The 16,379-nt window shown below is 37.5% G+C and overlaps 1 protein-coding gene across 8 annotated transcripts; it reads right to left on the reverse strand.

Moving 5' to 3' along the window:
* Positions 1 to 1,387: 1,387 nt before the first annotated feature.
* On the reverse strand, positions 1,388 to 16,338 carry mtmr1a (myotubularin related protein 1a). Of its 8 annotated transcripts, XM_027134354.2 has the most exons (18): positions 16,041 to 16,338; positions 13,309 to 13,414; positions 13,107 to 13,130; positions 11,495 to 11,518; positions 9,231 to 9,299; positions 7,364 to 7,442; positions 7,173 to 7,267; positions 6,972 to 7,079; positions 6,640 to 6,741; positions 6,450 to 6,533; positions 5,517 to 5,666; positions 5,049 to 5,237; positions 4,667 to 4,852; positions 3,568 to 3,774; positions 3,343 to 3,435; positions 2,865 to 2,978; positions 2,565 to 2,741; positions 1,388 to 2,134 (listed from the first exon to the last, which is right to left on the reverse strand). In XM_027134354.2, exons 1-18 carry the CDS (start codon positions 16,157 to 16,159, stop codon positions 1,970 to 1,972), a joined length of 2,091 nt encoding a protein of 696 aa, XP_026990155.1. In that variant the 5' UTR covers positions 16,160 to 16,338; the 3' UTR covers positions 1,388 to 1,969. The 8 variants fall into 8 exon arrangements, with proteins under 8 accessions (XP_026990155.1, XP_026990157.1, XP_026990156.1 ...); XM_027134356.2 differs by lacking the exon at positions 13,107 to 13,130; XM_027134355.2 differs by lacking the exon at positions 11,495 to 11,518.
* Positions 16,339 to 16,379: the final 41 nt, after the last annotated feature.

Here is a 16,379-nt window from a genome sequence, read left to right on the forward strand (position 1 = left end):
AGGTCTTGGTAGATTTGCAGTGGTCTGATACTCCTTCCATTTCAATATCATTGCTTGCACAGTGCTCCTTGGGATGTTTAAAGCTTGGGAAAATGTTTTTGTATCCAAATCCAGCTTTAAACTTCTCCACAACAGTATATCGGACCTGCCTGGTGTGTTCCTTGTTCTTCATGATGCTCTCTGGCATCATGACATTGGATCATTCAGAGATCCTCACTGAACTTCTGGAGAGAGTTTGCTGCACTGAATGTAAAGGGGCCGAATAATTTTGCACGCCCAATTTTTCAGTTTTTGATTTGTTAAAAAAGTTAGAAATATCCAATAAATTTCATTCCACTTCATGATTGTGTCCCACTTGTTGTTGATTATTCACAAAAAATTACAGTTTTATATCTTTATGTTTGAAGCCTGAAATGTGGCAAAAGGTCGCAAAGTTGAAGGGGGCCGAATACTTTCGCAAGGCACTGTGCGTGTGTGTGTGTGTGTATATGTTTATATATATATATATATATATATATATATATATATATATATATATATATATATATATATATAAAAATAATTTTATTTTGTCTTTCTCCCTGTGTGCACTGAGAAACTGGGACATTATCTTAGATTAAAATCTGTTAGCTGGTAGGAGAAAAATGTAACATTCCAGTTTTATCCCTGCACTGATGATTTGCAGCTCTTCATTACAGCCAATGTTTTATTCTGAATCATCAGTGGACCTTCACAACCATTTAGAGAGCAGCATATATGGAAGAAAAACAGAGTCTAATTGATAAAGCATCAAATTTCAACACCAGTGGATTTATAGCAATGAATAATAATACATTTAACTGTTTATCTATTTTTTTTTATCATCATTCTTTCATCAAATTTTTTTCTGTGTTCATGCAAATACAAGCACTTGTGTTCATGCAAATACAAGCACTTTCATTAAATCAGATATTCCAAAAAACTATGTTTAGGTTTCTCACGGCAGAACTCATACCTGGACCGCAGAGCACAGCAGTGTCTCTTATTCCAGGTTTAAATACTTTTGAATGGGTTATTTTTTTTTTTTCCCAAAATGAATTTTGCTGCATTAAATCTGAGCACAGGAATGAGCAGTCTGAATACATGAGCTTTGAATTTAAAGGTTAATTAAAAAGTCAGCAACAAAAATACTTATACTTACTGCTATGATGCTGTGAATTCACTGGTGCATAAATTTCATTACCAAATTCAATAGATTTTAATGTTCAAATCTGTTCAGGTCTGCTTTGCTTCCCCGTCAGTGACATCATTTTTTATTACCAGTTAAATTTATTCAAACCATACCAGTGAAAATTCAGGGAGGAATGATGGGCATGTACTGAACAGTACAACATTACGCTGAAACACATTCTTACTGAAACATGACACAATGCATTATTTATTCAGTGCTTCTCTGTATTAACAAGGTGAAAGACAGACCTATGGAAAAATAATACTGAAAGAACTAATCAAGCTTCAGTGTGATGATGAAGTGGACGTAAAATGAAAAGAAAATGATAAAATACAAAAATTGAAGAATTATTCACATAAAAATAAGTAACTTCAAGTAGCTAAGAACTGCATTTGAATGTTAACATGAAAAAGGTCAAGTTGGCACAGAGGAGCATGTGAGACAACAGATGAACATGTATGTACAAATATATTAATACATTTTTCCTCATATTTACACATCAAACACTAGGGAGAGAATACTATGAAGTGATGCTGCAGACATGCTGACTGTATCATCACGAGATACATTTTTCACAGTTGATTAAAAACAATGGATTTATAAAACGTGACAAGGTTACTTCACTATAGTTAAAAATATGCAAACAGGAATGTGTGTGTTGACCTCTTCATTCTCATCCACTCCCTACTTTTGCATGAGAGTGTGTTCACTAAGTAAACGCAGTATGTGCTCTTAAATACATGTTGTGCGAGTGTGTGTTCAGACGGCAGTATGAAGTGGAGTACCACCATGTGAGGAGGAGGAAGCATGTTCTGAGGATGAGGAGACAGACCGTGATGTGGCCTCTCTCTGAAGCTCCTCCACTTTCTTCTGCAGCTCAGAACGCAAAAATAATAACTCCTTCAAATTCTGATGGACCGGCACCTACGTCGAAATCGGCAAAGCACACAAGCAGTTAAAATGTAGCTTTGATACACTGAGACTTAAAATCATTACATTTATTTATCATTATTCAATTTCAGTAATCCAACTGGTTTAAGTTTAATCTTTATCACTAGCTATTCCTGAAGTGTTTAATTCTCCTGCTGCACATCAGTGAGCAGATTTGGAGATGTTCTGACCTGCAATCTGGCCGTTGTCATAACTGCTTAAATCTTTATGTTTTCCTGTAAACCGATTGTTCCCTTGGGGTCTAATATTATCCCACCCCTAGACAGATGCCCAGTGTAACAAGATAATCAATGATATTCACTTCACCCGTCAATGGGTTTAATGTTATGGCTGTTCAGTGCATTTCAGAAGCACTATTTTAGCATTTCTTCATAGTTTCATACATTGTGTTTTCAGTAATTACCTGTGGTCTCATGCGTGGGTTCCAGCGCACATAGTAACCCACCCAAAGCTCCAGATGTCGGAGACTGGCTAATGGATAAAGCACCTGGTTTTTATAGTCCACATATAAAGGGTTAATAAAGTCCTCTGGCTGACTGTTAACGTAGGACCACAGCGATATTGTTGTACTCTGTACTTCCTAAATGAGAAAAGGAGAGAGAGAGAGAGAGAGAGAGAGAGAGACTAACACTAAGTCATAATACACTTTCACAAGTTAATTTCAGTTCAGGAAATTCAAACAGCCTTCTATTGTCCAGCACACCTTTTCCATTCTCTCTTGCTCGTTGTTGTAGAGGAATGTTCCAAACAGGCAGCTGTAGAGATGATCCAGGATGGTAATAAGAAAAAGTTCATTGAACTCAAAAGCAGAAGGAAACTGAAAAAGAACACAGAAAACAGTGGGATTTATTAGTTTAATGGTGTTGCATGATTACTTAAATGTGATTCTGCACAATAACACGAACATATAATCATAGAATATTTTGCTCAACCTCAAAAACATTTAATTGCACTACTTTACTACATAAAATATTTGACAACATCTGAGAGAAAATAGAGTTCCTGGTTATATGTTACTCTTACTTTATAAAAAAAAAACCAATCATCTCCTCAACAAACTTCCTAAATTCACTCTCAAAATTAATAAAAAAAAAGCCTTTTTTAGAACATCAGTAGAACATCTCTGACTAATCTGACTGGAGAATTCAACAGCGTTGTGGTGTAAAGTATTAATAGCGGACCTGTCTCATCATCTGCCACACACAGTCGATGAACTGCACAAAGAGAGGAGATCGTTCAGAGTTGGCATGATTCTCATCTCCGTGGCCAACACGCTGTGAAACACACACACAGAGAGAAGATGGGGTTAAATAAACATGCATTTACACACACACACATACATACATACACAAACACACGCAAACACCCTCACTGCTCGTACGCACACACACACTGCTCAGACGCACCGAGGCGAACTTGTGTCCGAAGCTGATCCATTCCTTCTCAATCAGCACCTGGAAGCCCCTGAGTGAGCGGTAGTACGAGTCTAGCATCAGCATGGCCAGAGAGGTGAGCTGAGCCGTGCGATCCCAGCCGTCACTGCAGTGCACCACCACCGAGCTCTTACTGCATTCAGCCTTATCTGCTATACGCACTGCACCTGCTAATAACAGCTACACACACGTACACATTCACACAAACACACACAGTCAGGTCAAAAAAAACTCTGACTGATTAAAAAAAGTTCTGCTTTGTCCTTTGAGGGTCACACAGCACATTATCTTCAATTCACAAATGTTTTCTAAAATGGAATGTAGAAAATAACAATTAATTAAGTAAAACCATGAATAATTACGTAAAGTCAATAATAACAGAAGTGTAATAATAATTATTAAGGATTTATGTTCAAGACATAATATTTAACTACAATACAAATTGTAGTTAAATATTTGTTTAAAAAACAAAAACAAATGCTAGCCATTGCTGCTCTCTGCATGTATATAGCATTAAAAATACATTCATACAGATTAGAAATGAAACCAATTCTAAAACACTCGCACTGTCCACTTTAATAATTTCAGTGAGTCTGTATCTGTGATAGCCTTGGATTCCTGTTTCTGGATGACAGGAGTGAAACCTGATGTGGTGTTCTGCTGTTCTACCTTACATACCTCGTGTTTGGATGTGTTGTGCATGTTGAGATGCTTTTCCCCTTGGATATAAAGAGTAATTACTATAGACTTCGCATTTTCCCCTGACCTCCCTTATCATCAAAGAGTTTCCAGCACACAGGGCTGTCTCTCGCTCAATGCTTTTTGTTTTTCTGCATCATTCTGTTTAAACTTTACAGACTGTTGTGTATGAAAATCACAATAGTTTCTGAAATACTCAAATCAGCCACAGTTACAGTCACAGATATCACATGTTTGATGTGAACATTACCTGAAGCTCTGGACCTGTATCTGCATGATTTTGTGCATTGTACTGCCACCAGGTGTACCGGAATTCCTATAAAGCAGCTTCTGTAAGGCTTATTTCATAGGAGGTAGTTGTGTGTGTGTTTACCCGGATATACTCCAGCCAGTGTGTGGCATCTATGGCAGAGTGCCAGTGTGGTTCATCAATGGTTGGGTAGACCACATCCTTCAGCTTGCGCAGAGACTCCCGCATCACATGGATGTTAGGAATTTCCAGGAAAGTTAGTTCCACGTTGGGATAAAAACCTTCGCACTCATAGCCACCATCTTTAGCCTGGAGAAGAAAAGTGAGAAGAGAAGTGATTGATAATGTAATGTTAGAATAATCTCAACACAAAACATGTCACACGTACAGATCTATGGGTTTCATAGAGATTTATGTATATCTATGTTGACATATGTATGCATTTCATTTTTACACACTTAAAACTCTTTCTATATGAAATCGTAAACTGAACATCTCTGTTTACCTTATTTGTGTCAGCAACACTGTTCTGCCTTGCGTCAAATATAGTCAGCTTGTGTGACTGTGCGTTGGCGTCCATGATGGTCTGCAGGTAACGCTCATCCTCTTTGCAGCGGCGGTCTGAGGGACCCACCAGTGGCTGACTACAGCGCACAATTGTGGCCTGACTCTCAGGATGGATCCAAGAGAGGACCTGAAAAAGAGCAAGCACCAAAAATAATGTAGAGCAGAAATGAGATGCGACAGCAAGACATTATGAAGGAATAATGGTATATACTGGCATGCTGGCGAAGTTTTTATTTTAGGAAAGATCATCTTTGAGACAGATTGAGAAAGACAGGATGGGCAGTCTGGTAGGATTAAACTATGTCATTACTGCAGGTACCAGCATTAACACCACTAACAAAAAAGCCAGTGTTATTAGTATCTTAATCGTTAAAGAACACACACTTGTGCACATACACTTACTTACCGGTACACGATGCTTGGCCCTAAAAGCCGCCACTCTTTTAAGCTCGTCGTCTTTGATACTAGTCGGGATGACCAGGAGAGCAGGATACGTATCGCACACTTCATAATTACTGTTTATCTTACTGATAGTCCAGCTTTCATTGGGCAGACCCTTTACAGGAGACAACAAACAATAAGAACCTAATAAATATAAATACATTATGAGTCCAAAGGTTTTAAACACACTGAATTACTTTGTTTAAGCACTGGCAAATAAATTGGTTATGTCATAAAACCAATCAAATACCTAAATGTCTGTTAGCCTAATTTGTATATAAAAGTTCTTCATTGGACTAAAGCTTGTAACTGGGAATTGCCGACCTTTAACCTAGAAAACCACACGGTTTTGAATACAAATTCGAAAAGTCAGGAAAGTTTCATCAACCCCAAGTTCAGCGTTTAACCAAGTCAACAATGCTGCGATCAGTCAAGAGCAAAAATATCACAGCTGTATTTACTTTATGCCAATTAACACAGACACAATAGTTGGCCAAGCTATAACACTCTATAACAATCTGTGCAATCTGCAGTTTTGAGAAAATAAATATATCATAAACTTAGTAAATCTGTTAGTTGGAATATTATATTTGTAACACGAATATTACAGAATACTATGTTCACACATCCACATTCACACAAAGTTGAACACACCATTATTTTTCGGAGAGACAGTAGGAGAAAGGTCTGTATGAGAAAGGGATTATATTGTACAGTATGTGCTACAAGTGTTTAATAAAAAAAAGGAGTGATCCGGATTAGATTGTTCCAATTAGATACAGATTCAAAGAAAAGAAAAACAATTTCTTAGTGTAATTAAACCTATTTCTTATTTGGATTTCTTACTTACTGTTCTGCACTATTTACATTGTTCACCAAAATGTAGAACTTGTCTCACCATTCTCTTGTACTCTGATACTGGGTCATAAACTTTCCATCCGTCTACAGGATACTTCTCCTTGTATTGGAACGCAAACAGGGGCTAGAATAAAATAATATGAAATCAATTATTTACAACTCCTCGAACAAGCACCAAAAAAAAAAAGAAAAGAAACAGTCAGCATATTATCAATGACACATTTACTTACCAGATCATTGGATAGTGGAAAGGTGCACTTGGTTAGCGTCTCCACAATTTCCATTTTACCCTGTTCCTCCTTCTTATAGGCAAACCTAGGACTTCTCATGTCCTGATAGAGAAAAATGGTATGAGTTCAAATCTCTAAAAGAAACAACTACATGGAGGTATGATTTGTCACGATGTTGCTACGGTTGAAGCCAGTCCATGTGGTGCATCGCCATCTGAACACTCAAACTTTTCTCTTTTGTACTTCATCAATATTTAACAAAATCACCCTCAAGTCGTTTGCACTAGAAACACACAGCAACGCAGTGTCGACATTCTAGAAAAATCTTTCACCTTGCAGACGATCTCCAAACCTTGTGTGTTCTCCCCATGAGTCTGAACACTGATGGTCTCCAGCCGGCTTATCACACCCAAATTCACATTCAGAACGAAGGGATGATCCTAAATACAGCACATGATTATAAGATGATTCAAACCACAAATGATTTTGCTGATTAGTTTTAATTGTCACAGCATTAAAACCATCGCACTCACCCTCTCTAGACTGATGAAGTAAAGCTTGTAGTCGGTGATCGTGAGCGTGCCTGTCACGGCTCCAGTGAACGGACAGATGTACATCACATCTTTAGCTACAGATAAAGAACAGTCTGAGATTTCTGGGTGTTAGATAAGAAGCAGCTCATGAGAAATATCATGCTGTGTAGTGTGTTCAGGAAAACACTCACCAGTTATTTTAATACTCTCCCCAGGGACTAGTGGAAGTTCGTCCATGGGAACTGGCCTCTGCATGTCTTTAAATGCCTGCTGCAGAAAAATAACCAAAATCCATTAGAACAAAGTCTAATGATACGACTCCCCTTGACACAGAAATACAAAAAAGAACATTTTCATATAACCAATAATTTAAACGAAAACAACACTATCATTTAAAGTCTGAGGGAATTTAAATCTGTGATTGCTTTCTAATGTTGAACTTGTATCCATATAATTTGCAGTACACTGTAATGTTTTATATAAATTTAGTGCAGCCCTAATCTAAGCATGATGCTTTCAAAAATCTGTGTAGTTTAATATTGACCACATGAATCTTCCTGTGTCTATTCACCCTTGTATCCAACATAGTGCTAACACGGGTGTTTAACCATTCTATACCCTTTAGAGGACACTAAGCAATGCATTGTGGAAAGTCTATAACAATCCTTAACTTTGCTTTCAGGAAAGGCTACAAATGGCTCCCGATAATAGTGCACCGTGAACTCAATAGTGTGCCGTTTCCATGAAAAGCAAATCATAATTCTTCTATGGCTTTTGTTGTTTTGATGTGTTAACTTGCACCTTAAACTGTGCTAATTACTAATTCATTAAAAATACATAATAAAAAACAGTTCTTCACACTAGAGGTCTTCTCGGGTCTAAAGAAATGCTTCCCGATCTGAAATGACCCGAAGCACTTTTTACCCGAACCCGACGTGCATCTTTTTTTTTTTTTTTAAGAAAGACCTGACCCGAGACAAACCCGAAAAAAAATAGACCCGAGACTGAGCCGACCCGTTGGCATTTTTTTTTTAAACCTGACTGGACCCAAATGTTGCGCAACTCTACACTAAAGTAACTGCTACAGCATGGATTCAAAATTGATTGACAGGTCTGTTTCAACGAAAATTAGCTTACCGCCAGCCACACGTCACCAGCCACATGTCGCAAGCGGTCTTGGCAAACAGAAGAGAGGTTGGAAAAGGACTCGAGTCGATGCACACACGAGAGATACAGTAGTTCGGGTCTTCTCGGGTCCGTTCGGTAAAAACACATTCATTTTAAATTACCCGAGACCCGATGCCGCTATTATTATACCCAACCCGTGTCCGAGATACACGTGAAACTTTTAGACCCGAACCCGCTCGGGTCTCGGGTCGGACCTCGGGTTTTCGGATCTAAGTGGACCCGTGAAGACCTCTACTTCACACCACACGACCAGCAGTGAGATCTGGGTGTCCATGACCCTTTCATTTGTTCACTGGTTCTTCTTCCTTGGATCTTTTGCTTTGGTTCTAACCACTCTACACATTGGGAACACCACAAAACCTGCATTTTTTTTAATCCTCAGATCTAGTCAAAGATCTGTCAGATCTGTCTGGCTGTCACAATTTGGTCTTTATTCTTCCCGTTTTTCCTGCTTTCAACATATCACTTTTCACTTGAAAATCATTGACTGATCATTTTCTGCCTGATATATCCCAAACCTTGCCAGATACTAATGCTATTTATGTCACCTGTCAGGCTGAACAGTGTAACACTTTATGGTTGGGATCATACAATTATTTTTTTTAAAACTATGATAGTATTCAAGTACATTCTGTTTTCCTGTATAGTGGATGCTATAAAAGGTAATTCTAAATAGTCAGAGTGAAATATTCAGACAAGAGTGAACGCAGATACACTAAGATGCAAGAGATGCAGCAAGCAATAGTGGACTGTTATTAACGCACACAACAGCAATAATGTCAGTCAGTGTGTGTAACAGAAAGTAAATATCCAGTAGGTGATGAGAGAAGCTGTTGTAGAAGGATGATTAGGGGTTAAACAGAGACTTGCCAGAGCATAAGGAGGCAACTCAGTGTCACTGTCACCATCATAGCCATATTCCTCTATAGAGTCCTGAGACTAGACAGAAAGCCAAGCAGGAATAGAAAGAGCAGCAGAGGAAGAAAACAGAGCAAGAAAAAAGAACAGAGAATTAAAACAAGTTAACATTGTGTGCAAGAGTCAAATCTGAGAGTGCAGAAGAAAGGATGAATGCAGCAGTGTAAACAGAGCCCTGTTCGGGCCAAAAGTTCAAACGTACATACAGAGACAGGAAGTGTGATAGGAGGAAGTAGACAGCACACATACCACACTAGGGGGTTAATGACGCATGAGTTATTTTGATTCTACCAAGGTTATTCAGTAATTTACTTCCGATTTTAAAGCACATAACTCTGTGTTTATCATATGGGCAGGTGAAAGTTAACAGAGACTGATATGAAGCTATATCAACTACATTATACTATAGTTACAGTCAGTATATAGTACAATACAATGTTTATACTGTATGTGTGATTATTATTCTCATCTACTGATTCATATGCACAAATTATTAGAATATTCTTGATTTTAAACAATGTTTTAAATGCTTTCAAAGGACTGCCATTCAGTCTTGTTTTCTGAGATGGTTTAATGTACAAATGAGAGGCTGCAGTGAAATTATTAGACTCTGACAGACATTAAAGGCATTACTGATTTAAGCAGCAAGCTGAAAGCCACTGTATCAACAATTAAACCTGCCAGAGATGAAGAAAAAACTCATTTTAAACAATATGTAATGTTATTGTATAACATTAGTATTTGCATGTTTTATTTCTGTATGTTATATTTTCCCACCTTCAGTTTAACCATTTTTTTAGCATTTTATTTCTGTATACTGGAGATACTCTAAATCAGTGTCTAATAAATTCTGTTCTTTCCACAGCAGTTCATCAAATAAAGATAATAAACATTTTTGCTTGACTTATTATTTACTATATTTAACTTATTATACATTATTAATACAAGAAGCTTAAAAGGTATGTGACCTTGTGACCTTCTATGGAAGAGTGTAAACAGAATAAATCAAGCTGACTATAATAAATACATTCAGAGTTATTGCAATTATTCCTTGTACTTCAGACAAACATCACAATGCTGGAGGTTGGTCTGTCTTAACTTGTCATTTCCCGGTACTAGTTCTCTAGCAAAGCACAGAAAAGTCAAAGGTCGCATACTTCCCACAATCCCACAAATTTCTTCACCACAGCTTCTTTACAACAACAATAATAATAATAAGAAGAATCGGTCCAGTTCTTCTGCCAACAATCCTGCTGATTTCTGACTACATCTCCACTGCGATTTGAAGAAAGAGTTGAATCCCTTTTACCAGGATAGTATGTAGAGACTACTTCCTATGCAATTAAGTTAAGTTTTCCGTATTTGTATGGGAAACAGCACTCCAATTAATGCACCGCTTTCCCCTACTGTGCACTAAATCTAAAACAAACAAATACATTAAGAAAGAAAGAAAGAAAGAAAGAAAGAAAGAAAGAAAGAAAGAAAGAAAGAAAGAAAGAAAGAAAGAAGAGATAGAGCTCAACACACATTAAATACCTCTTGCAGATGAACACATCCCAGGCTGGGAAAATGGTGGCAGCTATAAGGTAGGCTTTTCCTCTTCAAATTCAGTTATCACATGCAGATTTATTACTAAAAGCCAGTAGTAAGTGAGTGAGTATAAAGACCAGAGGCTGCATGGCTAAAGTCATGCAGGGGAATAAGAGTTTTAAGTGTTAATTCATACTATAAGGCCAAAGGTTTGTGGACACTTGACCATCACATTCATATTAGTCCCTGTCTGCTGTGATAACCTCCTCTTTCCTCTGGAAAGACTAGATTTTGGAGCACCAGTGAGGTCAGGCTGATATTGCATGAGGAGACCTAGGGTGCAGTTCATCCAGGTCAGAGCTCCATGCAGGACATTTAAGTACAAGGCAAAACATTTCCTTATGTATTTTGCTTTGTGCACAGGGGCATTGTCACGCTGGTACAGGTGTCGGAGCCACCCTTTATTTTCAGTGAAAGTAAATTATAATTCTACAGCATACAAAGACATTCTCGAAAATTTTGTGCTTGAATATTGTGGCAACTATCTCAATAAGGCTCACATATGAGAGTGACGTCTCTACAAACTTTTGGCCAAATAGTGTATAAAAAGCGGAGGTCCTTAAGAAACCAATGTCCAGCTTAAAGAGGAGTCATTAGACACAGCCAGTTCTCAAAGACTATCTTACCCTCAAATTAGGCCTCCTGGATACCTGTCAATCAGAGACAAACATGGACACACACATACACAGGTAGATGAACATGCAGTCACTAGTGGGGACAAAGGTGGACTAGGTTTCTTTCTCAGCACAGAGCTACAGATGCGTGGAATGGCGTTTGAAGGTGTAATTGTACATTAAAAATAATTGAGAATTTGACATTGAATGATTCATGGCTGTATAGTATAACAATATTCATCACACAATGAAAAATTCAGACTGTGTAAAGTTTTATCATTATGAGCCTCACTGAACTGTACTGTATTGTACTGTACGTGCAACAAGAGTACAATTCCGCTTGGCTCGTCCATGTCAGGTTTGAAGAAAAAAAAATTTGAGGTAGAAAACGGAGGCAAGAGGCAATGAAAAGGAAGATTTGACGTAGCAGACTTCTTTAAGATGTAATTATAAGCAGTAATTTGAAACTGCTCTGATCAGAATAATGCACAGAGAAATGTGGATCAGTTACATGACTTGGGTTAACACACCCAAGGATTAACTCTGTTCATTTATATTTAGGTCATATCTGTATATTTCCATGGCATGTCTGGTATGATTTTGATAATCATTTCATGATAAACAAAGTGGTGATTGATATACAGCATATAAACTTAATTCAATGATTTCTTTTCTGAGTTCTAAGTAACTCTGCTAGAGAGTTTTAACAAGGAACAACTTCAACAACTGTTTGCATGATTATAACCTGCATGGCTTGCAGAGCACATTTTTCCTACAATACAAGCTTACATATGAATAAAAGGTTGTTATGCCACTTTGTAGTTAAAAGCTTTAACTGGGCAAGTAGAGGCAGATATTTATGTATTACGTTACTTGTATTTCTGTGGTTGCTTTTAGGATTGCAGGAGGATTAACTCTCACACAGAGCTGATGTCATGTCTACACAGACAATCCTCTCAGCCTTTAAAATCAAATAAAGGCTTCATAATAATACAGATATAACACTGTGGGGCTAAAAGATATCCCCTGAATAATCTAGTAATGAGAATCAAATGCAGTGTTTTGTTTGACGAGATTTTTTGTGCAGTAACATAGACAGGTAAGCTCTTAACTGTAATGTTTTAGCAGCATGATAAAAACAAACTTTGATTTTTTTTATTATATTTTTCTGTACTACAATAGTGCTTCAATGCAATGAGTGCTGAATAGTAGCATACAGGCCTCATTATTATTATTATTATTATTATTTTATAATTTTTTTTTATTATTAATAATAATAATAACAATAAATCAACTACAATATAAATCTAAATAAAGTGAACATTGTGTAAAAGTTTTTTCTTCAAACTATCCTTTCAAATGATCAGACAAAGCATCTTCACTCCTATCTGTCATAAGCAATCAGAAAACTCAAATCAGATCACAGCACAGTTAGACCAATAAGAGAGTGTAAAGCATTTGTTGAACAGACACAAGCAAAGCAAAAGCAAAAAGTCAAATTTGAGTCATTCCTAACATCAGATTTCAGAATTATTCTATTAATCAATTTTATATTATGCACTCTATTTGTAGTTTAAAGAAGCACACAGATACAGCAGCACACTTATCAACAATCATGTCTTACCCTATGATCTATCTTCCACCCAGTCTGTTGGTCAAAACAACGCATGCACACAATGACACAAAGTAAAAAAAAAGGATTTTGTATCTCTGTTTTGAACCAGAGATTACAAATCATGTAACAGGTTTGAATAATGGCATAAATTATAATAAATCATTCATATCATTTAATATATTAAATAAAACTCTATACTGGAGCTGCTCACCTTGCAGTCACGAGTCACGATCTCAGGTATAGTGGAGCCTGAGATCTGGCTGGAGATTGTGGCAGCGATCAGCTGTTTACACCATTCAACATGAGAGCCTGTGGGGCTGATACACACACACACAGACACCACCTTAGTGAAAAATGTCAAAATATGCCGCATAGTGACTTTCCATTATATGCCTGCATATATCATGCAGGCATTTTATTAGGAATATTATACTAATACTGGGTAGTGCATCCCACTGCTCTTCAAATAGCCTCCGCTCTACAGAAAACAGCTTTCATCCCAAATATGCTCTATTAGATTCATATCTGATGACTGGGAAGAACTCATTGTTGCTTTGTGACATGGTACATTATCATGCTGGAAGAAGCCATTAGAAGATTTTGGATGTGAAGGGATGCACATGATCAACAACAATACTCACATAGTCTGTTGCTTTCAAGTGATTGATTGGTATTAAACGCCCAAAGTCTGCTAAGAAAACATTCCCCAAACTGTTACACCAATAAAAACCAGCTTGCACTGTTGACACAAGGTAGGTTGGGTTTAAACATTCATGCTGTTGATGCCAAATTCTAATCAGACCATTCGAGATTCATCAGACCAGGCTACAACAGTCTTAAAGTGTCCAGTTTTGGTGTCCACTGCAACCTCACCTTTCTGTACTTGCTTGAAAGAAGCAGAAACTGATGTGGTCTTCTGCAGCTGTAGCACATCTGGTTCAATGTCCTGCCACTCATTAACTATTTTTACTTTATATACCATTCTGCGTAAACTTTAAAGACCGTAGTGCACATGCCAGGAGATCATCAGTCAAACTGGCACCAACAATCATGCCAAGTTCCAAATCACTCACGTCGCATTTTTCCCTATTCTGATGGTTGACGTGAAATTTACCTGAAGTTTCTGCTCATATTTTATGTGCTGCACTGCTGCTACATGTTTGACTGAGTAAATAACAGAAATGCATGAATGAGTAGGTGTCCAGGTTCCTAATAAAGTGCTCAGAAATTGTAGATAGGTTAATTTATTGATCCCTTTAAGTAACGGTTTTGTTGTTAGTACAATAAACAGCAGAAAAGAACAAAGACACAGACTAAGCACAGAGAACCAATGCTTAGTAAAGTAATGTGGTACGAATAAACTGCTAAGTAGCAAGAAACATACATTCAACTAGCACTTCCTTCCCTGTTTGTTGCATATATGTTTATAAAGACAAATAAATAAAAAAATGTCAACAATGTTTTTAGACTCATGGTAACCTAGTGAACCAGAGTGAATGTATCCAATGATAAAGACTTAAGCACTTTTGTACGTCGGTCTGGATAATGCCATCTGCCAAATGCTGTAAATGTAAATGTACTGTAAATGTATGCAGACTTGTCACAAATGATGTAATCCAATACTGAATTAGCAGAGATGAGGGATGCAGTTATGTGGTTGTGCATATGGATATGTAATTCAGAATGGCTTGACTAAACCTACTTAAACATAAAAATAACAATACAACAACAAAAACAACAACAAGATGGTACTGAATTCATTTGGATATTTCCATTTTCTTGGTGAAATCAGCAAGTTACCAAATAAAAATTTAACATAAAAATAAAAACCAACAAAATCAAGCTGATATTGATGTCATTTGGATGTTTTAATTTCTGGGTGAAATTGTCAGTAACCTTAAATGCTAGAAATTTAAAATTGGCTAAAGTAAAGCTACATGATTTCACAAAAACAAACTTTATTATTTTATTTGTATTATACAATTTTCTTGGGGAAATCAGCAAGCTACCAAATAAAAAGATAAAGACAACAAATGATAAAATATCCAAAGCCACCACCATCACGGATAGTAATGCTAATGAATATCACTAATGCTACGAATAACATGTTTAGACTAAGTGTCCCCGGATAACAGGCTGCTGTCTTGTGGGTCTGAGTGTGTTGTATTATGTGTGATGTGTGTTATGTGTTTGTGATGTGATGGTGATGTTGATGTGACTGTGATGTTGTTGTGATGTGACTGTGATGTGTGATGTTGATGTGACTGTGATGTTATGTGTGGTGTGATGTGTTATGGTGAGGTGTGATGTGATTTGTGATGTGATAAGTGATGTGGGTGTCATGTGTGGTAAGATGTGTTGTGTGTTATGGTAATGTGATATGTGATGTGTTATGGTGATCTGATGTGATGTGTGATGTGTTATGTTGATGTGATGTGTTATGGTGATCTGATGTGATGTGTGATGGTGATCTGATGTGATGTGATGTGTGATGGTGATATTATGTGATGTGAGCTGGTTTCATTGAGGCTCTTTAGCTGACAGACTGAAATACGAGTGTTTTCTTTCTTCATGAGTGAGAATCTGATGTCTCGGGTTATTTGTTACACACAGGCCTACATGCATCGATAACAGTGATGAGCCATTATTAGCAGAGATAACACAGAACGTCCTGTAACACATTTATAATTACATTACAATGCAAGCACTACATTTCTGGACAAGTGAGGCGCTGAAGTTCAAAATAAAAACAGCGTAAAAACAGAAAGCCGGTAAAGAAAAGACAAATAGATGATAGACAGATGGTAAACGGAGGGATGCACAGACCTTTCCGGGTTGTAGGATCACAGGCTCTGTCGATTGTGCATCGTGCATCTAAACGACCTATAATCGAGCCCCCGTATGTTGTTATAAAGTGTGTGTAAAAGAGGAAGCCATATTCACCTGTCTCCTGAGTCTTGGCTGTCTTGCAGACCCGATGTGTTTACTGAAAGAGTCCGCGGTTTTCTCGGTACCGGCGGTATCGCGGGATTCTCGGAGCCAGAACACGCCTGTTTCTCCATGTTTTCCGCTTCCTGTCTCCTGAATACTTGTCGCTATCGCTTTATCTCTATACAGAAATCGAGGCAGTTGTGTATCAGTGTGTTCGCGCTTCTTCCCCTCCCTTATAAAGGAAACGCCGTCATCGCTTCCTGAAGCGCTTCTGCTTTTATACCGGTGACAAATAGCGTCTGTTTACTTAGAGCGAGGAAATCATCTCTCTCTCTCTCTCTCTCTCTCTCT

This window comes from Tachysurus fulvidraco, chromosome 1 (assembly GCF_022655615.1).
Source record: "Tachysurus fulvidraco isolate hzauxx_2018 chromosome 1, HZAU_PFXX_2.0, whole genome shotgun sequence".
Lineage (NCBI taxonomy): Eukaryota > Metazoa > Chordata > Actinopteri > Siluriformes > Bagridae > Tachysurus > Tachysurus fulvidraco.

What these genes read in the sequence shown, in the direction of transcription:
- mtmr1a (XM_027134354.2), bottom strand. Translation starts at nt 16,159, where the DNA reads ATGGAGAAACAGGCGTGTTCTGGCTCCGAGAATCCCGCGATACCGCCG. An exon ending in AGCCAAGACTCAGGAGACAG is followed by an intron (nt 13,415 to 16,040) that starts GTGAATATGGCT and finishes TGTGTGTATCAG; the next exon opens with CCCCACAGGCTCTCATGTTG. An exon ending in TCGTGACTCGTGACTGCAAG is followed by an intron (nt 13,131 to 13,308) that starts GTGAGCAGCTCC and finishes TTTGACCAACAG; the next exon opens with ACTGGGTGGAAGATAGATCA.